This window comes from Solea solea, chromosome 6 (assembly GCF_958295425.1).
Source record: "Solea solea chromosome 6, fSolSol10.1, whole genome shotgun sequence".
Classification (NCBI taxonomy): domain Eukaryota; kingdom Metazoa; phylum Chordata; class Actinopteri; order Pleuronectiformes; family Soleidae; genus Solea; species Solea solea.
In genome coordinates, this window is record NC_081139.1 from 5,318,485 (window position 1) to 5,345,608 (window position 27,124).

Consider the following 27,124-nt stretch of genomic DNA (forward strand, 5'->3'; position numbering starts at 1 on the left):
TATTGCATCAGTGAATTTAATGTAAAAAAAAACATCCTCTTATCAAGCCATAACAGCACGAGATTTTACTAATCAATGACAAAGTAACTTCTTTTCTGGTCTTACATTATAATAAAGTGAATATTCAGAGGTGTGTTTGATATACAACGCACTTAATTATTACCAATTAAGGTATTATTTTTTTTAAATCAGTCTGTAACAATAACCATCTCAATAACGGTGATATAATTAAATGATTCATTTCTGAAAGAATTAATTTTATCGTGGTTTTAAACAGAAAATGACAAATTAACAAAACAAATTCACATATCTGAGCTAAAAATTCGAACCAATATTGTGTTATACCTCAATGCGCGTTTGCACAACACATGAACAGTATATTGATATCATGAACCTCTGTTTTTCTCACATGAAAACTAAAGAGGAACAAAACTCAACATTTGCTGCTTATTTGCCTGTTTGAACAGTTGCAGTTTGCCGTTTTTCAGCTCTTCTCCCCAAGGTCATTGTTAACCACACACAAAAACAACAACAGACACCCAAGAGGATGTGCTGAGGAAAAAAAGGAAGCTGACTGACGGACTCTGGGTAAAATATTCAAATATATTAAAACTGTGTGGTGCAAGTGCAACTTATTACCCCGACAACCGAGCCTTTCATTTGTATTATGTGCATATTTGGCCATTGGGGAATTGACCGTGACATCAAAGACGCTAAAATCCTGTGAGTTTGTTTAGTATAATATTCTGCTCCACTGAGCCGTGAAGGCCTCTAATCTTTGATTTGATGATCATTTCAGGGAAGTTTAGAAGTGTATGTGTCATGCATGTTTATAAGTACAGAGGGGGGGGCTACATACCCCCCCCCCCCCCCCCCCCCACAGATCATGGCAACTACCAAGTCAAATCACATCAGTAATGACCAGAATTGCAGTTGCAAACAAAAGTATTGTTGATAGAGACAATCCTGCATCGTTTTGACGGTGTTGTCACATGATGTGATGGAGAATACGTCAGACCCTTCAGAAGCATGTGTATATAATGCTTTGTGACCTCTCTCACCCATTTTTACTAGGGATGCACCGAATATTCGGTAACCGAATATATTCGGCCGAATATTGCAAAAAAAGCCACATTCGGCCTTCGGTGGAGTGAGTTAAAAGCAAGGCCGAATAGTGGCGTGTGACGCAATCAAACAACGACCAGTGACGCGGTGACCCGGCGCCTTCGGTAAAATGTCGGCAGTGTGGAGATATTTTAAAGTGTTGGAGAGCGAGAAAATAATTGCAGTTTGCAACGAGTGTTCAACCAAACTATCTCGAGGGGGTGTCTCTGCAAAGACCTTTAGCACTACTGCTTTAATTTTTCATTTAAAAGCCAAACACCCTGAACAGCATGCTGAGTACGAGAGAGAGACGGCTGCAGCAGCTAAAAGGAAATCTTGTCACAGCACGCCCACTCCGTCCGTGCAAGACGTCTTTGAAAAGACGAAAAAGTTTGCGAATGACAGTGCCAAAGCAAACGGAATCACAAAGAAGGTAATGGAGTTCATGGCTTTGGATGATCAACCGTTTAGTGTTGTGGAGGACATTGGCTTTCGGAGGCTTGTGCAGTACATTGAGCCCCGTTACACGATACCGAGCAGACGGTATTTGAGATGTCATAGTTAGTTTCCTTTTTATTTTGAAGCACTGCTATTGACAAATCTGTTCTGGCCTGGGATATGCTGTGTACCTGTATAAGTGTATGAGGTTACAAGCACACACTTATTGCGATTTACTTGAGCCTTCTGTTTACATTATTAGCCTGCTGTGGCTAAGCAGACTTGCCAAAAAGACAATAATTCATTTGTTGTGAGTTTATCCACTGCACTTTAGTTTTTTGGAATACATGTTTTGTTTGAAGGCCTAATATAAATGAAAAATCTTTGTGCTTTTTTTTGAAAAGAAAAGCCTACTGGAATGTTTAAAAATGTCATTATCAATAAACATTTACTTTCTTGGAATAACATGTCTAAAAATTTATTCTAGGCTATTAATGCAATATAAAAAAACTAACAACCGCATTCAATATTCGGTATTTGGTATTCGGTATTCGGCCACACATTTAAATTTTATTCGGCTTCGGCTTCGGCCACAAATTTTCATTTCGGTGCATCCCTAATTTTTACTGTCAGTATAAGTTATAGACTGCAAAAAAAAGTAGGTCAGCTGTTTGTATCCAGAACTATATATGGTCTATGTAAATGAATGGGAGGAACAAATACCTTGTGGGCCTGGGGGGGGGGGGGGGGGCCTTTGACCTGTTGCGTGTGCTCTATGTGCAGTACCTGTTAGGACCCGTCTTTGACCAGAGAGTTTTGAGCGCGGAGGAAAACACATGGGGGCCGGGCAGGAATCCAAAAATTACTTGTTGTGGTTTTGAGGCCGCCTTGCTCTAAAAAAATAAAAAATAAAAATGTGCTGCAGTGGTTTGCACAGGGCAGACGGAAAGTTGCCAGAGGCCGTTTATCTACAGGGTGAAGGGTAGATACAAGGGACAGATACATGACAGTTCGTCATGCTCGCGGTGTACAGGTGGGATAAACACGGAGGCTCTGAGTTCTGCTTCACATGCTCTAATGTGACAGTACATAGTTTTATAGTAGTTCAAAGACACAGCACTCTTTAGCCCCCAGGTGATGTTCAGAGGCAACGGGCGCACGAGTTCTAGCTGCACCAAAATCAAGCAACAGGGTAATATAATGCAGTAAATGATGGGATGAACAATTTAAGACACTGGAGGTATATTAATAAAAACTCAGACATTCAGTGCATTATTCACTGTGTAGTGATAGAGCTTGATAATTAATTAGATAAGATTAGATAGGTCAAAAATATTAGGTAAGTATATTCCACGACCTGGCGTAGATTAGTAACACTACCTCTGCCATAGGGAAGGACCAGCAGCTCCTTTATTACCTGAGGAAACTCAGGAGAGCCAAACTTCCTCAAAAAACATTTGATGAACTTTTATCGAAGTGTGCCAACATATGGGCTTGTAGCGGGGCTCTCCAGCTGCACTAAATCTGAACATCAGGCACTTCAGAGAGTGGTGAAATTGGCCGGGAGAATCATCGGGACCAGCCTTCCGGAGATCTCCTCTGTCTAAACCAGCCGTTGTCTAAAGGAGAGTGCACAATATCCTGCACGATCCAGCAGACCCTGCACATCACCTGGTCCATCTGCTGCCCTCAGGAAGAAGATACAGGTCCATCCAGGCCAGAATCTGCAGACTGAGCCACAGCCTGTACCCCCTAGCCGTGAGGTTGCTTAATACGAACTTTACCCCGCTCTCTCACACCAAAATATATTAAGATCACTGGTTTATCGCCTCTCTGACTGTGTGTGTATATATATATATATATATATATATATATATATAAAAATAAATAAATAAATAAATATATATATATATAAACAAAACAAAGTGCAGTGATCCCTCGTTAGTTCTACAAACCCTTGCGGGAGGAATAACTTTACCAGTATAAATCCATCATAAAAGTCTAAAGCAGTCATTTACAAAGACATTTAAAAAAAAAAAAAAGGAGACTTATTAAGGTTGTGCACTTAAGGTACACAGAGTTTTTGTGTGTCCATTATAAGCAGTCAGTTAACTTGACTTTTCCTGATGCACTCGTGTTTCTCCTTGTTGTCAGTTAGTTATTGTTACAATTGCTTTGACTATTTGATTTATATCGTACAATAAAAACGCTGGGTTGGTTTTCTCTGAGTTGTATTCTGTGTTGCTGCCTGCAGTTCCATCAAAGCAGAGCTGTTTCTGCCAATGTCTGACTGAAATACAAGTTAAATGTGTCAGTGAAGCAGGCCAAGATGAAGAAGACGGGGCTAAAACAGCAGTAAAACTCTTATTTATACTTTGATTTCAGAAAATGTGAAAGTCGATTGAACCTGTCTTATTACATTAACTTTTGATAAACATCTGCCTTCCACACTTCACTAAACACCAGTCAGACTCTGGCTGAGCAGGAAAAGGAAAACTCTCTAGTTCCCATGTGGAGATAATGTGAAACATTATGTTATAAATGGAGGAAAAACACAGATTTGAGGTGAACACCATGACCTGATAAAGAGGTAAAAGTGCTGACTTAGTCAAATTAGAAGAGATGAAGTTTTTTTGATGTACTCAAAGGTAGCAAAGGTAACGGGAATCAGGGAGCCACGGGCAAATCAAGGAATCAGTCTACACTACTATTCCTCTAATTGTATTTTGCAAACTCTTGTCAGTGCCAATTTGCACTAATTAGATGCCCTCGCCCCAGCCTGACCGGCAGCAACCTTTCATCAGGAATGTTGTAAAGAGTCTAATGAGACGGGGTTGGAGCACAGTCTCGGCACAATTACGGGAGATTAGGGTGCTGGGCAGGATGCATTGGCAGGTACGTGGGCAAGGATGTAACCCCACCCCTCTGAGTGCAACACACTCCCTCTCATTAGAGATGCCTTTCCTCACTTCACACACACAGGGTTCCTCTTTCTCTCCCTGTGGCAAAAACGGCTGGCGGACTTTTACCAATCATGCTTCAAGTTACACGACAGTAACAAAACTGTTGCTTTTTTGTGTTCCACAAGTTAAGATTGTCTGTTTTTTTTGGAAGTACTTTATTTTGCTACATTTATAAAGGGTTGCCTTCAATTAAAAACAATTAATGTGAGATTTGTGTTTCCTTTTTGCACGACACAAGAAAAAAGTAACTCCTACTTGTATTTTAAACAAGCTACTTTTTTACTTTAAAGGTGACATCGAATGCTGGTATAGCACATAAATGCTAGTTATGGAGGTCTACTTACATATATTAACTTGTTTTCATGGTTAAAAACCTTGTAGTCGCTGCAAACGAGCCGATCGAAATATCTCCTCACTGACGCTCTTGTCAGCCGCGCTGTTTCAGATTAAAATCTCACCCCCAGAATGTGTACTGTGTTGTGATTGGCCAGCCAACGAGAGCTTTCCCACTGTCCTGTGATTGGCCAGGTACCTAGAAGTGACGTAATTGGTAGGCGAGCTCTCAGATACACAGCTCCCCCTCTGGCACGGTGGATGCTCTGCATATCAGCAGCTACAACGAGAGTAGTTCTTCTTCTTCTGCGGTTGAATGTACGCAACCGAATGACGTAATTGGTAGGCGAGCTCTCAGATACACAGCTCCCCCTCTGGCACGGTGGATGCTCTGCATATCAGCAGCTACAACGAGAGTAGTTCTTCTTCTGCGGTTGAATGTACGCAACCGAATGTGCCCGGACTAGTGCCCACACCAGGAGGCGCTACGGTGGTGAGAGGAGTGGTGAGGTATACTGATGACATCATCAACATACGGAAGTGCCGATCCGCTTCGCAGAGCCCAGGAAAACAATACAACACTATTTTCTAAGCATGTGGCTGAACTGTTTGTTCTGAAACTTTAGGGTTTCATAAACGAGGTAATGACGCAGATACACACACAAACGCAGCGTTAATTGGAGCTTCCGGTCTATGTCACCTTTAACTTGAGTACAGACTTTTACTTGTACTTAATACTCAGTATTCTTTCCACCTCTGAATATAATTAAATAAAATGTTTCCCGTCAAACAAATGTGTATTGACTGCTGCCAACATACTATTATGTAATTTAACTGAATGTGTATTGGATAGGACTGTTGAAATACTGGTGTGCATTTTATTCAGCTTGTGTATTGACATAATGATCAGTCAATCCTTTTTAATAATACATTGTATACAAAATAATACAAAATCATTAGTTACAGCTTTATGAGAAGTAACTTTCCACAAATTTTGAATGAGGATTTGCTGAAACACCACCAGTTCTTACACGTCCACGGACTTATTTCAGCTGCTGTAGAAGTCACACTACCTGACTGCTGACAATACTCAAAACTCTAATAAATAAAAACACTTTTAAACTTGCTGAGGTTGTGACATAAAAAGGTTATGAAGAGCAAGCAAACATCTCCAGCTGACCACCTGTTCTTAAATAAGCCCTCATCACAAAAGTTGAACCTTCTGTTTGAGTTTCTTGTAGGTCAGAAAACTGAGACGTCGTAATTTTCTCCAAATAAAAGAGCAGACTTCAGCCTGTTCACAGCCATTTTAACTGAAGCACGTTAAACCCATTAGAGGGGGGGGGGACCGGCAAACTCAAAGAATGATTTAGACCGCTTGTGATCTTTCTAGACATTTACTATCACAATATCAGCCATTCGACCTTTACCTTCTCTCGAAGCAACAACTAAATTTTGAGCAGATAAACATGGTAATCGTTACTGACAGGTTGTATAACCTAATGTTGTGGTGCCCAACACTCTTTGACCTCTCGGTGGACGAGTGACGGTCTGCTGCAGCTGGCAACCTCCACAATTTTACAATCCCACCACTTCCACGTCTCTCGTGTTCAAATTTAGCTCAGGGTAAGAGGACAAAACGGAGGGTAAAGGTGAATTATGGGTGAGGGTGCAAGTCTTTGAACCAACACAACACTTTCCAGTGCTTAATGTACAACATGAGACAACAAGAAAAATGTGAAGCGTGATATTCCAGGAATCCTTAGCTAAGATGAAGCTGCCAAAGGTATTTTCTTCAAATAGTAAAGACCATGGTAATATACCTGTCAATCTCTCTCTCACTCACACACACGAGTGCAGAAAACATTTAGGAACCACTGATGTAGAGCATCATTCCATCCAAGACTTAATGAAAAATTGATATCAAATACACTGTGTTTCATGTGGTGAATTGTCTAAAGTGGTCAATGACAATGTGTTACTTTTTCAGATGTTTGTCAGACTATCTATCCAACTTCCTCACAGTCACCAGCCACATTGTTGAATTATGAAGAAAATGGATCATGTACTACATCAGCGGTGTCAAACGTACAGCCCGTGGGCCAGAACCGGCCCGCCAGAAGTTCCAATCCGGCCCACAAGATGAATTTGTGTAAACTGCTGCTGTAAGAATGCTGCGGCCCCTTTAAGAGCCGAGCAAGTGTTCGTGCAAGGAGAGACAGAGAGTGAGCGCTGCGTGTGTATGTGTGTGTGAAGAGAGAGAAGCCAGCGTACGGGCAGAGTTAGAATTAGTCACTATGAAGTGGGGTAAAGAATGTGTTGTGTTCCAAGTCTGTTGAGAGAAATAAACACTCAGACTCCCTTGTCTATCTGTAGATGTAAGGGTGTTAACATGGAGCCACAGCTCCAGCCCTAGAGGTCATATCTCCCCTGCGCTTCCCCGACCACTGTCCAGAAGCAGAGCAGAACAGTTAACACTACATTGAAGATAATAATTACATTTATGCAGTTATACATACAGTAATTCCTAATTTGTCCCAGAGGAACACATCTATATAGGAATACTACATAGATGTGTAGATCTTGATATGTTCTTATCGTATGTAAAATACTAGAATTTTTACTTCCAGATACCTGTGACTAAATGTTTCGTACCTTTGTAGATCCACTGTGATCTGTAAGATGTAATGCACATATGTAAATGATAACATTCTTGTTGTTAATAGGTTATTATGCTATTATTTTACTCGTCCGGCCCACTTGAGATCAGACTGCTCTGTATGTGGCTCCTGATTTACAATAAGATTGACGAGCCTGTGCTACATCAATGATGAGGGTAAAAAGAGACTGTTCTGTCATGATGATGGCTGCATGCATGTGTCTTTCATTTGGGGGCACTTCCTCATTTAAGTGCTTAGCAAGCTCAGCATGAAGGTTTCTCATGTGTGTGTGTCTTGATCAAGACTTTCAGGCGGTTTTTTTTTCTTATAATGGGGAGTTTCGCACAACCTCTCATATTCTGCAGATACACAACAAAGGAAAAGGGTAACATAAATAAATAAATAAAAGGGCTTGTTCACAAATCACCTGACAGTCAAACGTGCACTCTTGCACAGGATGAGAAGCATGTGTGAAACGGTTTCGCCATATGGTAAAAAGATGTTCTTTATTGACCCTGTGTGGACCTGCATCCCCTAAAAACATGACAGATGCCTGCTGCTCTCCCCCGTCAACCTCAGCTTCTACAAGAACTGATGAACACCAGCGATATTAAATATAGCATCCCTGCTGTTCATGATCAACGCGTCCAGCCACAGCCTGTTCTCTGCATGTTCATGTTCAGTCAGGGTCCATATGCTGCTTTGACATCTAACCTTTCTGCTCAAAGTAATCGCAGCACAGAAGGAGACAACATTCACATAGATGAGCATAAATTAAGTCATAAAAGTATACATATACACATATATATATACACACATATATGCACATATATACACATATATGTATATATATATACACAAACACACATATATAAATGTATATATATATATACATATATATATATATATAAACATATATAAATATATATATTTATATAAATATATAAATATATGTATACATATATACATATATATGTATATATATATACATATATATACATATATACATATACATATACATATATATATATACACACATATATATATATATATATATATATATATATATATATATATATATATATATATATATATATATATAGTTTAATTCAAGTTTAATTCAAACATGTCAAACATCAGGCCCATGTGACTAAACTGGAATTTGACATCTGCAAAAAAAGCCGCCCACATTTTTGGACAAATGTAGCCTTGATGTGGTACATTGGTCATCTTATCTTAGCATAATATGCATGATACACATCATGAAGAGTTATCAGAATTCAACACATGTGAACCAGTTACGGTGGTGGAAAAAAGGCAGGTTACAACAGGCTGCCGGACTGACAAGTCTAAAGAAAGACCAAGGCTGAACTTAAATTGCAGTGTGGGACAGCTATTAGAGGAGGAACAGAGGTGCTGCAGAGACAAACATCTAAAATCCCTCCCTCACCGTCTACAGCTGTCCACGCAAACTCACCTCTGTGTTAACAGAAACTGAACCTCATACTTTTCAGGCACATGAAACATACGACACAGTGAAAAAAGATGATTTCACTGATTTACCCACTTTAGTTTCCTTTAATTTCCTTTTTCACATCACACTGTAGCAAGTTATGCAAGACATTTAATGCTTCAACCCGACGACCCTCCCTGAATCAAGTCTGTGTATATCAACAGTTGTAAAACTCAACAAGTGTCCTTTAACAAGCCAGTGAATTCTCCCAATAGCTCAGGGGTTGTTGTTCTGACCTTGAAACCATGCTAACAAGCACTGACTTAACGATAAAAGCCCAGAGACAGAACTGTTTGGTCTCGTCCATTCATAGTGAAAATATTAGGAGGTAAAAGTACATTGAGATTGTGTAAATAAAGGAATAGCAATTGTAGAGGATGTTAATTTTAACTGTGTTATTACGGTTATGCCTTGTATTTTCTAACCTGAGCATACAGTTTATAAATTGCAGAGGTGGGACAAAAAAATGGAATATTTACATTTTCTTGAACATTGATGGGTGAAAAGCTGGTTATGATAAGTGCGTGAGACGTGCCATTTTTTAGCCAAATATTTGAAATGCCTTTCCATGGCTTAATGTAGGCCTAATGTCAGTATTCTTTACATTTTAGGTTCTGTTTTTTGGAAACAATTCAGTTGTATGGGACCATAAAGCGGTCCCTTACATTATGTATAATACAGTTACTGATAAAACTCTAGCAGTTCAAAATGACTGTGTTTTTCACATATTTAAAAGGTGGAATATCTGGGAAATCATCTTCTATATTCATACGACTCGACTTAAAACTTGCTTCATTTAAAACAGGGACTCGACTTGCTTTATTCTTGCAAGAATGACTTTTGGACCTGCTTGAGACTTGAAGGTTAAGACATGAGACTTGTTTATGACTTATTCCCATCTCTGTGAAATTGTATATAAAATAGCTACTGATGTGCAAAAAAGTCATATTGTAATAGTACAGTATTCGAACTGTACAGACATATAGTAGAATAATTGGTAACAGTTAAAACAGTAAGTGCATCAAACCTGCACAGATGTAAAACATTTGTTTCTACTATTTTCTGTAAATATACAGCAACATTTCTGATGTTATTTGTTCAGCGTCGCACATCCCTGTGCACCCACTAGGTGTTTTCTCAGCACCACTTTCACATCGTGCTCCAACAGGCACGGAGAAATAAGTCTGGTCTTATTATTTAGACAATAGGAAGATATTCACAGCTTTCTTCTTTAGCTTCCACTACGGATGAGTCAGGTAAAAAAAATGTCTCTGTCAAAGTTTAAAACTTAAAGTCATAAATAAATTAAAAAGCTATTAAAGGTATGTTGTCATAAAGTGCACGTACATTTTTCTGTTATAGCTCAAAGCAAGTTTTCGTGAGGTTGCGGTGACTTTGACTTTTGACCACAAAGATGTCATCAGTTCATCTCCAGACCCGAGTGAATATTTGTGTGAGTTGTAATGGAATTCCTTCCAGCCATTTCTGATATAGAACATTTTACGACAATGTGATGGATGCAAAAGTAACATTGACCTTGACCTTTGTCCACTAAAATCTGATCACTTGACTCCTGACGAACACTTAAGGCACATAGCTTTCACTAGAACAGAATGGCCGGAGGGAGGGATGGACAAATTTAAAAACAAACTGCCCGCGGCCATGGCTGATGCTTGTGCAGAGGCAAAGAACATGCCGGCTCTCCTGACATTACAACTCCACAACAAACCCAAGATATGAGCTTATGGGATGGAATTACTGTTAAAGACAAAGTAAAACAGTAAAATCAGTAAAACAATAATCCTGATATTATGTTAGACGTATGTGAGTAAGGAATATAAAAAGGTACAATGGAACATTTTCACACACTGCTACAATAGATTTAACTTTGGTATCACTGCTCCTGGTATTTGTATTAAATAGCTCGTAATTACCGCACAATCCATCAGTTTTATGTTTCTAATATAACGTTGACCTCGGAACAGAAAGATGACGCAGCTTTGAGATATTTAAAGGTTTCTTGAACTAAGACATGTTTCGTTTCATGTTACAAAGAGCGTCTGCGTGCCTTTCTGTTTGTCTGCGGCTTAGCCCAGATGTCAGCTGGTATGAAGACATCTGCCCTGCCAGAGGTCTAAAAGCCTGGGAGGCTGTTCATCCCAGAGGATACCACTTGTCTGCTGATGACAGGCGGGATTACCAAATACATCAGACAACGCAGGAGTTTTAAAAAAGAAAAAAAAACGGTACTGTCGGTAAGACAATTAAAGAAAATCTTAAATATTTCTCTGCAACATTAAATATAAGTTAAGTATCATTATATGTGTTTCACGATGCACCTGCTTCATGACTTGACACCAAACAAGGGTCATCAAGTTTTGATTCAAATGTTACTACATGACATTGTTTTTCAACGGAGCCACAACCGAGTGACAAAAGCTTTTAAAGATTTATAGTTTGGTTAAAAAATGCAAAAAGGTTTCCCGTATCCATCCACTGAATCAGATCTCCTCCAAAGTTCAACGAGTTCTACCTCAGGCCATGTTCCACCCCTCCACAAAATGCCATGATTTGGCATAATGAGTAATACTACTCGTGGACAGACAGAAAACACATAAAACAAAACGTATTTAGTGGACGTACCAAACTTTGACAAAACCACAACATGAGAATAAAAAGAGAAAGTTACAATACTTCGTTGAATACCTGATGTCATCAAATCCAACAAGTGTCTGTTAAATCCGCTGTCATCAGAACAATCATTTACACCAGTGCAGTTACTTATCCTAAGAGGTCTCTATTAGTCATGTCAAATTTTGAGTCGGTCATAATGTCTGATATGGCAGGAGTCGTTGACTCAAATGGGATTGATTGTTTTTGAAAGGACTAGAGGATAGCATCCTCCAGGCATCAGCTCTTACTTTAACACATGGATTTACACCACAAAAAAAAAAGAAAAGGAATTACTGTCTGATAAATGACACAGTGCCACAGAACAGAAAAACAGATGATAGACTCATACAACTATTGCAAACAGGGCCCTTAATTGCCCCCCTTTAAATGACATAAACACGCACACACACACACACACACACCAATCGCTGTACACAAAACATGGACAAACCACATCAAAAGCCCTTAAGTGTATATCGTCACACGCTACAGCGGAGGAATGTGGCTGAGGAGTGTCTGCATCGATTTAACGATGAGTGAATCTTTGAGGGAAGCGCGGCTTCTCTCTCCACTGTGGCTTCAGCGTCTACGTTGACTCGAGCAGTGACTGACAGCTGTGTGAAGCATGTGCACCACAGCCGCAGCAGCTGAATTATAACATCAGCGTGCTCTCTGCAAAACCACTAGGATTATTTATACAGGCCACAAGAAAGTGACAGCACTACAAGGAAACTGTACATGGTCCGACCACCAGAGTGTTCTCCATTAAGTCTAAATATATCAGAGCCATCACTCAAAGAACTGATCTTTCACCAATGATCTAATTTGTACTCAGCCTGCAGCTATTCCCTTTGTCCTCAGGACTCTTGAGTCTGATGTGACCTGCATTTGGCCCATGATGGACCGTAAAAAAGGGGGACAGCTGTGAGAGTATTCCTGCCTCCGTCTGACTCCCATCACTCGCAGCCCCACACCCTGCAACCTGCAGCCCATTCAGAGCCCAACACAGGGCAATATAAGTGCCACAGTGTTTACGGACTAATAGCCTCAAATAGGGGGAGGGTGAGGGCGCGGGGACCTGCAGCATAGCTAACCACCAGTGTTGGCCTTACGTGCCCATTGTTGACACCTATCATTCACAATGCAGAACAATGCTGGCAGATGTCACTGGTAAGGGGGATAAGCTGATGTCTGCACTCATATCACACGAAGAGGCTGCTTTAGAAAAAACTGTGATGAGATACATATACACAGATTGTTTAATCATTATTTATTAGATTTATTATCATCATAATTATTATTATTATTATTATTGTTATTATTAATAATAATAATAATAATAAATAGCAGCAGAATGCAGATGTAACCAGTCAACCACTAGCAGCCATTTCCTCCTCCACAAAAAAGAAAATTTCCTTCAAGTCTGTCTGATTCTTTCTTTCAAAGAGACTCCATTTCTTGCATAATCTTTTCAAAGTCCTGATGCTAATGATAATGTGGTGCAGATGTGACAATAGATTAAGTATTTCCTTATTTGTGAAGCCCAATCTAAAATACAATTTCACAAAATGCTCTGTTTTCCTCATCTTGACAGCTGATCATCGGAGATTTTGCTTTAATAATAATTACGACTTTATTCTCGAAAAAAAAATCCTCAGTTTGGCCCCAATAGAGAAACTGAGGTAAAAACAGTAAACGCCATGAAAATACACCACAGTGCTGACCAAAATCTGGCTATGAGAATGGTGTTAATCCCCCTTTTTTAGCAGCTTCACATGGGTTCAAAAATAAACCCATACACATGGTATTTTCAATGTGAAAGAATGTTGGAGGGGGCAATGTATACATTAAAGCCAACATTAATATTTTAAGTATGAAGGACTGTGGTGCTCCCAGTGATGCCAAAAATCTTTTAAGATTCCGTTTCACATATTGACGTTGTGCCAGATCCCCTACTGTACATACTGGAAACACAACAGGCATCAGAAAATGCTTTTATATGCATTCTTTAGGTGATGTTCTAAAAACATGAGAACATAAATACAAGTACTGAAATGTGGAAACTGAGAGAAAATGTGTATTTTTTTTTTAAAGCCAAAACTACAAAGGAGGAGACATGACATTTGATTTATAGACTGATGAAAATACAATAAAAAGTAATTTAAAAAGTAAAACAAAAAAACGAAATAAATACATAAACTTCTACTGCAGATGAATAAAGAAAGAACAGTTATGGCATCAGTGTTGAAAGAAGATTAACTAAGATTTGTATTGTTTTGGATTTGAGCTGGCAGTGTGTAGAGGATTACTAATGTTTCTCAATGACCAGGACAGAGTGAAGGATGAGTACCTTTGTAATCTCACTGTACATGAGCGGTGAAGCTTCTCAGTTGGTTCCCCACACTGCCCATCATTATATGTCAGGGAAAAATGCAGCACTGCCCTGCAGTGACTGATGAACTGCTACTGTTCAGACCATGGATCACACACTACATCAAAGCACTCCGATACTCGTCATTTACTCATCCGCTGAGAAAACCGAGGATTCAAACCCCATCCGTCACTGCCAAGTCTAAAAACGTTAACTTATATATGCATCATTTTGAGTGAAGCTACACCATGTTTTTGTTTTTGCAGCGGTGATCAACAAAACAGGTTCAACAGATGGTTTACATGTTCTCAATGACCTTCATTTGCCCCATCTTGGCCCTAAGCTGTGCTCAGCAGCACCTCATTTAGCATGTGTGCTCATTGATCCTCTGTCCTTATGACTAAATCTTTCATTCAAGCATGAAGTGACCGGGCGTAAGCCAGTCAGTGTGAAGTCTGGTCAGACCAGTGTTAACAAAATAAATCCTAGATTTTCCCTTGTCTCAACATAATTGTCTGTGTTGTCCCGTGGGGCCTAACATGAAGGACAGATGGAGGATTCTGGTGAAAAAGAGGAATTTCCTGTCATGTGGAGTTATCAGGAAAAACAACAGTCCTCCACTGTTTTACTTTAACAGCTCAAATTTGACAATGGAGTTGCTGATTAAATAGTTGGGCTGCTGGTTTAAAAAAAAAAAGAAAAAAAGCCACATTCTGATGTGAGGAGATTCCCATTCACTCGAAGCGAAAGGCGATCACTCCAACACAGTTCAGTGCGGAGACTTGGACAGCAAACTGAAATGGATCACGGACGGAGGCTCAAGCAAAGAGCCAAAAAGGTGTTTTAAATCAAATGGTGAGTGGTTATCAGTTTCAATTAGTCTGCAAAGAGTTTGTAAAAAAACTAAAATTCTACATTTACTGTTTTCCAATGTTAATATCCCACCACTACCACTCACGTAAAATGCCGCTTCCAATCATATTAACAGAAACTAAATATTTTCTTACTGTTACGTTCTACTCACCATACTGGCAACTCGGTCCGTTGAACCCTGCGAGACAGTCACACAGCTGGGTGGATCCCTCCCGACATCGGCCGCCATTGAAGCAAACGCCGTAGCGACACACAGCTGCACATGTCCATGTGGACAGGTGAGGCAGTAAGGAGATGAGAGACAAAAAAAGAATAGGTAAGCATAGGAGAGACACCGGGCTGTTACCGTGACTTGTCAACATCTGTGACCTTTTTTTTTAATCAAAGCCCTGTCATCAGACAGGAATTCATCACTTTACTGTGTTTGGGCAGAGTCAAGTTTTAGTTTTTTAATTTAAATTTAAAAAGAGAGCCAGTATCAGTTTTCCCCAACAGGAGGACATGGAGTGATATTAGTGATTGTTCAAGTGGTGTAACTAGTAGTAATTATCTTGATGCACCTGTGTAAGTTGGGAGGGGGGGGTTCATAGCACCCCGGGGCAAAAGTGTGACTCATCCACTTATTGGAGCCAGCGACCCTGTGTCCATAAATTCTTTAAGTCAAACTGTTCTCGCTCATTTGGACGTGGAATTCAAAGCATTCAGGGCAGAAGCAGCGAGAGGCTCAAAAACACGAGAGTCCACCTCAGAGGTGTACCATCGCATTCCATGCACTCACATAACACGTTCATTATGGCAGTGCTTAGAGGATATATGTGTGCTGAAGTCTGCCTGCTGGAGCGTTCACTGTATCTGATGTGTTTTGAGGCTAATAACCCTGTGAAGTAGGACAGCTGTTTGAGCCAGGCCTGTTGTTTTGCGCTCTCCTGAGCCGAGTACAGTGCTTAGTGATGACAGGTCCAGAGGATTGATGTCTATCATTGTTTCTCCTGACTGGCAACATGTGGACACTGGGAGTGAAAACACAGTCCTGGTAATCACAGGAGGAATTTGAATGCCAGTCCATCCTGCGTACGGTTGTGAAGACATCCTGTGAAAGACAGTTTCACGGAGCATCTCCTGCCAGATATGCATTTTTCTGCCCATCTAACACAACCAAAAGGCAGTATGAGCGATCACACCAGGTGCTACCAGCTCTGATGCCAAGTTTTGACCATATAGGGTCATGATGATGATATCTGTGCAGTGCACCCAGGAGAGTTTCATCTACACATTTCAACTCATTAAGACTCTTATTCCTTATACTGCTTGTTTCACCATATATTCTTGCATAGCTTGGTTTTGGCTTTGCAAAGAAACAAACTTCAACAATCCATTTGAGATTTTATATCCTCATCAGACATCTCAAAACATTTTTTTCCACAACGGTATCCATGGGTAATAACAAACTATTTAAATGACACCACCGGTTTTGGTATAACTCTCCATGTTTTGTCTCAGCTGATTGATTTCCTCTCTCTGGTCCTCTGTGTGCATCTGCATCTGGGCCTAAATGTGATGTCGTCCCCACGCCCGCTGACACAGAGGTTGCTGTGTTCCATCACACACATAAAACACACACACAACAAACATCTCTAAAGACCACCCATGGACAGACAAAGGACCGCTTCCTTGTTTCCCCCCTGGTGCTGGACCTACTTCACATGTAGCCACCTTCAGCAGCCTGGTCCCACCACAAAAGAAGTTCAGTTCCGATTTGGCAATTACCAACGACGACAAACTGGAGGTGCCATTGTTCCTGCTCCTCGGCCCCAATCATTAAGCATATTGTCGCCGTCAATCAACATAACTGATTGTTTCCCCTTTAGCTGAAGCTCACCTCATCCATCCTCACCCGGCCCGTGGCTACAGGCTACGGGACAAAGGGTTTAACTCATTGATTGAGTGGCCCTCCAAACGTTCAAGTGGAGGAAGACGCCATCACAAAGTCAAGAGCTCTTCACCTTCAGGAGAAAGAGATAGTTATCGAGCCAATTGGAGCCTTTTCAAAACACACAAAGGTCACCTCAGTTGAACTTGGAGAGTATTCAAAGACTCCAGTCTGTCTCTACAAGTCACACAAGACGTCATTAGATGTATTGTAGACTTAGATCTAAGATAAATAGATGTGTTCATTTTGAACTATTTTGATGAATAGTTTTTGCTCAAAAGTCACACTGGACATTCTCTGGCACCAGCTTCTCCACGGTGAGGATTTGCTGCATTTCTGTTTTTTATCATTGAAAACAACTGGTCCCAAACAGCCGCAGAATTAAATGTGAGAATAACCACACGAGTGCTCTGCTGCGGTTTATTTTTACAGCAACAAATACTGAAGAGCACAACTATTAATTTGCGACAAGAGGGTGTCAACATCTGCACACTGTGTAGACGGAGAGAAAATACACAACTGAACTTCAGGGAAGACAAACTACTCAGCGGCTACCGCAGACACTTCTCAGCCACTGTGCGCTGCATCAACATGATTAGACCCTCAATTCCATTCAACTGCCTCACAATAACCACAGGTCGTTAACCTAATTACCCTCCACTGACATTTTATTATGGAACACACACAGAGAGAAAGAAGGAGGAAAGACAACAAGTGCCACACAGTAAATCACTATCTCTACACAAAGCATTCCTGTCTCCCCATCTTCCCCCATTTGAAGGGGTTTTCAGGGGATTTGCTCAGGCAGATTTGTCCTTTAGGATGTTGAAGATGTTGAAAACATCTCCACAGATTATACTGTGCTGACTGAGGTACAGTACAGACAGCTCATAGCAAAGTGCATGGGAGGGGGGGGGGGGGGGGGGGTTGTGGTGTGAGCTTCCTTTTATCCTGGTTCAATGGCTCAGAGAAAAGGGTGATTAGCTTGTCCCATCTCAAAAAGTGGTGCCACGTCTTTGGTTACAGAGATAAAAGCCCTGCCTCATGTTGAAGAGAGCGGCCATTGTCACGACAAAAGAGAAACAGAGCCCCCTCCATCTTCTAAAGTGAGGGGAGACGCTGTGCAGTCATGAGGGATGTCTCTTAAAGACATTTCTTTATGAGTGTTTTAAAACAAACCAGACTCACCGACGAGACAACCCAATGCTTCCTAGTATCATTTAATACCGTAACCTTCACTCGGGATACAAAGAGCCCTTTGAAAAGAAAACGCCATAATAAGACACTGATGACAGCCACATCCAGGAGATCTTCTCCTGCTACCCCACTGAGTAATATGTCTGCACCGGGGGTGTAAGAGCCCGGCGTTGAACATGTTTCCAGGCAGGGTACAGAGAACAAGGAAGTGGGAACTTGTCAGTCAACCGGAGAGAGGACAAACTGTTTACAGGAAGCCTTTGCCAAGGGTCTGGCTATGGTATGCAGGCTATGCAATTTGGATCACTGGCAGTAAAATCCGATCAAAGGAGGCTTCTTGGCCTCAGCGGTGTGAAGCTAAGCTTCTCCACAAGGAGATGAGCTCCGGCATCAGACCTACAGTGGCGACCAGTGGGTCAGATTTACGGTGCAAAAACTCATTGTTGTTTTTCGTTGTTCTTTCTCATGTAAAATCAGCAGGTGGCGTCGCTGCTGACGGGAATTATTCTGGGAGATTCACTGCGACAGGTTTAAGACGTGCTTTTGACGTCACATTTCTGTCTGACCTGCACGTCCTTAACTCACTCAGGAACCGCTTTTGATTACATGAAAAAAAGAAAACACACACGCTAATACACCATAAATCCAAGTTATTTCTCAACAATGGACAATTGTTTTTGCAGAGTCCACATTTAAACCACGTGGGAGTGTCGTAATAACACACGCGCCTTTTATTTAACATAAGACTATGTTTTAGGTCACTTTCCAAAATGTGACGTTTACCTGACCTGAACCTGATATGTGTGAACTTAGAAGTTAGAAAAGTGTACGGGATACTTACGATAAAGACAACCCGCTTCTCCATTAAGATGAGACCATCCAGGGCAGCACTTGTACACAGTCTCATAATCCTGTCTGTAGACCTGTCTGTACGCTGTGTAGTACGCCGTCCTGTTAAAATGACAAAGTACCTGTTAAAAATCATTCACACTGTGTGTGAGAGACTTTACATGCAAACAGAAGGATTATCTGAATGAATATTTGGGTTGCTTCAACTCTTAATGTTTCGTGGGGTTCAGTTTAAGTGGATTAGGCAAAAATAAACACATAATCTGTTCAAACGGCTCCCAGTCTTTTTGTTATTTTTAATTTCGCAAACAGTTTCCCAGACTCTGAAGGCAGAGGTGTTTTTTTTTGAGTGCGACACGAGCAGACGACTTCAGAGAACGGTGCTTCTCCCTCTACTTTGGGACACCTCTCTCGGCTCCATTATCATTACACATTGTGGGACAGTAATTGTGGCCTTGTCCACCTTCAAAGCAGCCTTTGTCTTTGTAACATGGTAAATAACCAAAGAAAGCGAGTGAGACCAGCAGTGGGAGAGACAGAGATGGGTTAAAATGTTAGCACTACCCTGACCCTGCTTCAAAGGAATCTTGTCTACAGAAATGACTGCAGGTTAAATAGATGGTTACTTCGGTTAAGTGGGGCAACACATTGCACTTAAGTGTATAAGAGGTTCAAAGTGCTGACTACAGAACAAGAGGAAAGAGGAAGGAGGAGATCAAGAAGTCAGAACTCATCCTGTTTGAAAATGCCCTCCGTGATTAATTATTTTTGGTTGCATGACACAAAACTTTTATTGATGCTTTGTTGTAGCCACATCAGTACAAAGGGGTTTTAAATGCAGAGGAGGGAGGGAGGGGGAGACAGACAGACAACAAATGAGGTGCATTACTCACCTTCTCTCATATCCCATGCACCATGACTGACCCACACAGCCCTGCTTCCACACTTTAACCATGCGTGTGAAGGCCTGCACACACGGCTGCCTGTGGGCAACCAGTGTCATCTCTCTGTCCAAGCACACATTGGGCCTGGAAGGAAAAAAAGAAAACTGTGGTAAAAACACTTAACATGTCAATGTTCTCTGTATGAGCGCATGGCAGCAGGGGAATTTACGAGCACTGCAATAGACGGATGGATTAAGTTTCAATAATGATTTTTTTAGCTCTCAATGACAACATCGGTCCGTAGGGAGGCTGCTTATGGTGTCTGGTGTATGTAATTTCAAAGATTTGGAGAGTAATCCTCATACATATAATGTTCCGTACTCCTGCACATCACAAGATACTGCCTTTAGTTAAACTTAAACTCAATATTCACATGAAATGTGTTACAGGAAGGGTTTTCAGGGGGTAGAGAGGACATGAAAGGAAAACAAATAACAATAACATGCCAAGTTTCAGGAGTTTCTATGCATGGGAACCCCCTCAAAAATGAGCGGAAAGCCACGGATATAATAATACTAATAATAATAATAATAATAATAATAATCTGAAGGATTTCAATAGGTTCCTTGCACTTGTGCTAGGAGCCATCCTGGCCCCTGCCATTCGTGGCAAGGGCCAAACATTTTCAGTGTTTAGCAGATAACAGCGTAGAAGATGCATGTTTTCACTTGAACGTACATAAGTCAGACAGAATGTCAGCAGAAAAGGACAGATAACGTTTTTTTTAACCCGAGGAAAAAAAAGAAAGAAAAAAAACAGCCTTCCACTGTGATGTGTTTTCCACTTTTAACGATGTCTGCCTGGTTGAGGCACACTGATGTCTTCATACCACTAGCTGCACTGCACAGGCTACATGATGACTCGGCGCCCAGACAAAAATAAGTGCACTTCTGAAATATGTTCTCCTTTGGCAACTCTCCAGTTACAGGTGAGAAGGCACACATGAGATCTGCAAGAATCAACTAGCTGCTCATCCCCATAAACAACAGTATGCACCACCACCTGTACACATAATTGCATATGAAAGACCTGATAGTTAGTGGCAGTTAACAAGAGAAAAATTCTCATTACATAATTCCAACTGTGTTTTTATTATTATTTTGGGGGGTTTAAAATACCTCTTACAATGAACTTTCTAACGGTAAATATCCTCTGACAGAGGTAGGAATAGGACAGTGATATCATGCATGTACATGTAAATAAAGAAGGTGTCAGTGCACAACATGGATGAAATACACCACACCACACGTATTCTGCCTCTGCCTCAAAACTTGGCTCATGTGAACCGGCACTTTTCTCACGGTCTCACGTCAAAACAAATGCGAGGCTGTGACACACTTTTAGTAAAGTTGGAATGTTCTTTCGTGTAATTAAAACAGTACTCACATGTAGGGCTGTAGATTGTTGGCGGTGCCATAACGCACTGCGTGAGCCTCTTGAATAAATATGAGGAAAAAAGAAAAAATAACACTGTCCAGTTCCATGTTGTTGGATTAGACTACAGGTCTAAATCACGGGTGAAAGGCAAACTCATCAATGAGTATAACTGAAGACATTTACAAAGAAATAAATCATCTTAGTGTGAATGTCTAAAAAAACCAAAAACATCCAAGCGGTGTGGTATATGGAATTAAACGGCGCGTAAAGGAGCTTCCGCGTGGAAATGACCACTGACCAAAAACGAGCCAGCCATCACATGCCGTGTGCCCTCGCTCTGAGCCAGAGAGAGACACTGACCGAAGACTACAGTTCACCTTTGCTTCCTGCAACAGATGTTACGTTTACGGGCACAGACTCAGAGAGGCTGAGCGCTTTTCCTGCCTCTCTCCATTCACTTGGTGATGATTGAATGGGTTTGGAGTGGTGCGGGGGGGGCTGCTCGAAGAGGGCGCGGGAGTGAACTCTAGAGTCCCATCTATTATTCATAGCTTCTGTTCTGTAGCCTCTGATACTAACTCGGGACGCCGCGCAGCCTGAAAACTGCACTGACACAACTAAGAACTGAAGACGTTTTTCTTGGTGTTCAAAAGTTAAGAAGCAGCTCCGATTTTTTTTGTTACACTGTGTTTCATTGCAGGCACGTGCTACTGCGACTTAAATAAATAAAAATGATATAACAAAATGATCTTTTCATATGATTTTATGATCTTCCTCCAAACATGTGGTGTGTATTTGATGGGTGCGCACAGGACTGCGAGCGCACGCGGAGCTTTTACGCACAGACATGGACAGAGCAGTGCAGAGGCTAGAGAAGTGATAGTGCAACTGGCGGGTGTGAATCAGCCATGTGGTCACTCTTTAGGGCAAACAGCTGATGGTGCGGTCAAAGGGTCAGCCGCCAGGACTGACTACTGCTGCTGCTCTCCAAACAAAGCTTTCATTGCAACTCATGTGTTCATGACCCCAAAGAGTCCCAGGTCACTGCTGTCCATGTTGTTTTACTTAGATAGGCTCTCACGCGCCAAAGTCGAGGTATCTACATATTTTACTGCAACAAGTTTGTCACGTTTTTGTGATATATGTTAACATGAACTGTCCATCTGACTATAAAAAAGACCACACATTTGAAACAGTTTCATTTTCATAGTAATGTCATGCACTTTTCATTCCGAATACTTCAATATTAACTTATTTTACTTTTTATATTATTTGTTTCTATTTTGACCCTGAACTTCTGGCTTTTACTTCTCATACACCTGCTATTTTATTTACTTTTTTTTTTTTATTCTATATTGTCTTTCTTTGAATTTTAACAATGGAGCAAATACATGGCACAATAATTTCACAAATCAATTTCAGGTCCCAAAATAACTACAGCATCCTTTACCTGTTGGGAGTCTGTAAAAGTGTGCAGTTTGTGCAGTTCATGCAAAACATAAACCTCTTTTTTAACCAATCCCCTTTTTAGTAAAATGGTAGGGGTGCAACCAGTAATGGTTTTATCATCAATGTATGCCTGAATTAGTTAATTACTTGTTTTGTCCATCAAGTGTCAGAAAATGTTTACTGTCAGGACTAAACCAAGAAGCTAAAATCTGTTTTATTTTATGAAAAACTTGGGAAATTATATTTATTATATAAAATATATATTTGTTTAATTTAGTAATGATTAATCAATCAGATGAATGGTTGCAGCAACTTAAAATACAATTTTGCTGACATCTTGTGGTTAAAATTGAGAATTTTTACCACTAGTACAACTCACTGCAAGAGAAACTCATAAGCATTTCTAGTGAAATGTTAGGGCTGCAACTGAAATTAATTTCACTATTTGTCTGTCAGATACATTCTTAGGAACACATTTTATTCTTGTTTTTGGATCATTTATTTGATCTTATTATTTCCAGCTCAGATCCTTCAGTAAGGATAAAACACACTGTGTACAATGTGCCACTGAAACCCATACAAACTGCAATTTTTGCTCTTACTCCATTAAAGCATAATCCATGCATTTTACTATATCTGGGTGTCAATCTGGGCTTTTTGGAGGGGAATAAACTACTTCCACTAGATGGCACTGTCACAAGCGTTGACTTAACCAGGCTGTAATAATTCAACACAAATAAATTTACTTTGCAAATAATATTAAAAAATTATTGATTTTTGTTTGTTTCATTTGAAAACATGGTGGCATCATGACCCAACCTGGCATTCAAAGGTTAAAAAAAGTGTATTATTATTATTATTATTATTATAATAATAATGATGATAATAATAATAATAATTAGTATTTGATAAATAATTAGGTCAGATATAGCTCAAAAAATCAGCTCAAAGAAAGACATGACCCTAAATGTAGTTACTTCTTGAGTAAAATATTAATCTTACAATGGATGGTGATTTCCTGACATCTTGTGGTTAAAGTGGAGAATTACACACTCCATGTTAAACTACAAATGCAGTGCGCGTGACGCAACGAAGAGACTCGAATAAATATTAACAAGTAACAAACAACAGGAAGTTGTCACAGCAAATGGACTTAGCCCCCTGCGTCAACTACTGCGAAGCAAATACGACAATTCACCCCCTTTGAATTTTATTTTTATAACGCGCGTTACGTTTTAAGAGTAGCTAAGTAACTTTACGACGCTCCCTAAATTGCTACGACCTTTGCCCCGCCGACGTTGCTGTAGTGCCGTAGCATGCAGTGTGTAACACTATCTAGTAAACTTGTCACACTCAGACAGAGTCTCACAATCAGAAAAGTTCTCACAGAGTTGCCGAGGTTTGAGCTTCATCGTAGGAACATGTCGAGCCAAGTGAAGCGGCCCGTGTCTTTACTGGGAACTATGGCGTTCGGTGGTCGAGCTGACGCGGAGCAGAGTCTGCAGATGGTGCAGGCTTTTCTGTCCCGGGGACACAACCACCTGGACACAGCCCTCATGTATGTGGACGGCAAGGCAGAGACAGTCATAGGAGGCATGAAACTCCCCAAAACAGGTACAGCAGAAGCAAACAATACACGACTGATTTAACAACCTGCCGCTGGGGGTTATGGGAACTTTAAGTGACCCCCTAACTTCCGGCCCACCACCAGAGACTGATTATTACTGATTATTCATATCAACCAACATGTACTATGACTGCTCTATTAGTAAATGACACACATAACTGGTAATAAACTAGATATATATCATTATCACATTGAATGACATAAAATATGAGATTTTTTCTAGCCTAGTAAGTGAAAGTTGATAAGAAGGCTGTTAATGATGAACTTCTTTATTGCCAGAATAACAACAAACAAATGCTCTATTTAATCATCAATCATCTGAGGGGAACAAATCTAATTGATTATATGGGTTTTATGTCTAATTTGTTCAGTGCACAAACACAATATTGAGGAAAAGTATATGAAAATAATATGTTATTTGAATGATTGTCCTGCCCTTGGTGTTTGACAGTGTCTCTTACATTTTTCCATTACTTTTACACAATGAAATAATCTTTGATAGGCGGTTAAATTTAGTTGATCTGTTAATCTGTTACGCTTATCACAACATTGGGAATTGCAATTACTTTTGTCATTACAGGAAATGTTCATATTGCTCCATTAGTGATGTGATAATAAATATACTTAAACTTACACTTAAAATAAGTTAATAATAGTGATTTTCTATTATCGTGACAATCGTGAATGGAGAAAAACCTACATATTTCACGTGAGTGACTAGACTAAGAGTCTGGGTCGAAATTTAATTGGTTTGCTGTACCTTCAAGTGTAATGAATTTGTTGTTTCTTTATTTAATAGTTTTTTATTGGTTGTGTCGTAGTAAGCATAGCTACCAAAGCAAACCCCTGGGATGGGAAAACACTGAAGCCAGAAAGTGTGCGCGCTCAGCTGGAAACCTCCCTTCAGAGGCTCCAGACTGACTGTGTGGACCTTTTCTACCTCCATGCTCCCGACCACCAAAACCCCATTCAGGAGACTCTCAGGGCCTGCAATGATCTCCACAAAGAGGTAAGGCCTTATTGTCTAGGAGATAAACCTCTAAACAGGTCACTCTTGTAACATAATAAACCACTTAACACACCTCTGTCTGCAGTGTATACATTATAAAATATGTTTTATTGACCCTTAGGGAAAATTCAAGGAGTTTGGCCTGTCAAACTATGCATCATGGGAAGTGGCTGAAATTGCATGCATCTGCAGACACAACAACTGGATCATGCCGACCGTTTATCAGGTGAAAAAGCACTTTAGTGTCCTTTCAGTTGTCACTTTAAACTGAATTAGCCTTTCAGTGCACAGTTGTCATGTTGCACTCAAATAAGTGTACGTTCAACGCTTGGTTCTGCAACCTTTACTGTATAATAGAGAAATCAAAGAAATGGCTGTTTTATTGGCTTCCTAACTTGAAGTCTTCCGACCTCTTACAGGGGATGTACAATGCCACGACGAGACAGGTTGAGACGGAGTTGCTCCCGTGTCTCAGAAACTATGGAATGAGATTCTATGCATATAATCCTCTGGCAGGTGCTGTTCATCTGCTTTCTGTGGTTTCATTAAGATGATTCACATGACTGCTGAGAAATCTACCACCAATGCTCTTGAGCTAAGCTATCATGACATTTTACACATGCTTTTAGATTTAATTGTATCATGTAAATCCTTAAGTTAGTGAAATCATGGCATAAATGACTTGAAACTGAAGCCTGACATTACTGCTCCTCCTCTACCAGGTGGCCTTCTAACAGGGAAGTATCATTACCAAGACAAAGATGGATCCCAGCCTGCAGGACGATTCTTTGGTAATTCCTGGGCTGCAGCATATCAGGACAGGTGAATAAATGACACTCTACCTTTCTTCATTGCATATTCTATGGTATTATTAGTTTGTGAATATTTTTTGTCTTCTGTGCAAGATACTGGAAGATGAGTCATTTCCATGCCATAGATTTGGTTATTAAATCCTTGGAGACAGCTTATGGCTCAGAAAAACCCACCATGACTTCTGCTGCCATGCGCTGGATGTATCACCACTCCCAGCTTAAGGTAACGTGTGTGTGTGTGTGTGTGTGTGTGCATGAAAAGCTGCATTAATTCAATTATAGTTTGCAGGTTGTTCATTGTGAGCTCATTTTGTCTTAACTCCATTAATAGACAGTAGTCGCGCGTAGCACTTGGGACTGATTTCAACTTAATATGAAACGCATCATCAAAACTGCTCTGTGGTCATCATCTGCGGTTACAGGGAGATCTTGGAGATGGAGTTATCATTGGCATGTCAAGCATGGAGCAACTTCAGCAGAACCTGGCTGCTGCAGAGGAAGGTCCTCTGGATGAGAGTGTGGTCGCTGCCTTTAATGAAGCCTGGAACCTCGTAGCCCATGAGTGTCCCAACTACTTCCGATGAGGACACAAAGTCGTAATCTAAATTAGTCAAATCTATTTCCATGAAAACATTTAATAGGAAAAAATGTGCTAAAATCCTGCTCATCTTAATTGCTTAATTGTACTACACTCACTTTTCTTCTGAATGGAGGAATTGGAAACCATTTTGTATTAATGCAAGTAAGAACACACCCTTAATAAAAATGTAAAAATGACAAAACGATTTTTTTAAGGTAAAAATCATCTTTCTTGAGTCTGCCTTCAAACTGTTGCATTAAAAAGAAAAAGAAACTCTTACATACACAATGTTTTCTCTTGCACATAACATGGACTATACAAAAGGTACGTGCTAATGTTTGTACTGCAAAGAAAAGTACTGGTCATCATTACATGTACAGGATTGTTGACTCCAGGTATTAGGGGTTTTCTACAAAACACTT

The 27,124-nt window shown here is 40.3% G+C and overlaps 2 protein-coding genes across 2 annotated transcripts in view; one reads left to right on the forward strand and one right to left on the reverse strand.

Moving 5' to 3' along the window:
• Nucleotides 1-21,647, reverse strand: part of megf6b (multiple EGF-like-domains 6b) — a 59,022-nt gene extending 37,375 nt beyond the window's left edge. Inside the window, 4 exon segments of the mRNA XM_058631369.1 lie at nt 15,080-15,184; nt 18,897-19,006; nt 19,798-19,932; nt 21,235-21,647. Of these exon segments, the coding sequence (XP_058487352.1) occupies nt 15,080-15,184; nt 18,897-19,006; nt 19,798-19,932; nt 21,235-21,332 (448 nt within the window). The 5' untranslated portion in view covers nt 21,333-21,647.
• A 2,162-nt stretch (nt 21,648-23,809) lies between these two features.
• On the forward strand, nt 23,810-26,907 carry akr7a3 (aldo-keto reductase family 7, member A3 (aflatoxin aldehyde reductase)). Its single transcript, XM_058631285.1, has 7 exons — nt 23,810-24,288; nt 25,123-25,310; nt 25,432-25,536; nt 25,730-25,826; nt 26,033-26,132; nt 26,216-26,345; nt 26,545-26,907. The coding sequence occupies exons 1-7, from the start codon at nt 23,991-23,993 to the stop codon at nt 26,704-26,706; spliced, it is 1,080 nt and encodes a 359-aa protein (XP_058487268.1). The 5' UTR covers nt 23,810-23,990; the 3' UTR covers nt 26,707-26,907.
• Nucleotides 26,908-27,124: the final 217 nt, after the last annotated feature.

Coding starts and splice junctions, on each gene's coding strand:
- akr7a3 (XM_058631285.1), top strand. CDS start 23,991: ATGCAGTGTGTAACACTATCTAGTAAACTTGTCACACTCAGACAGAGT. Junction 24,289..25,122: donor CATGAAACTCCCCAAAACAG/GTACAGCAGAAG, acceptor GTTGTGTCGTAG/TAAGCATAGCTACCAAAGCA. Junction 25,537..25,729: donor TCATGCCGACCGTTTATCAG/GTGAAAAAGCAC, acceptor GACCTCTTACAG/GGGATGTACAATGCCACGAC.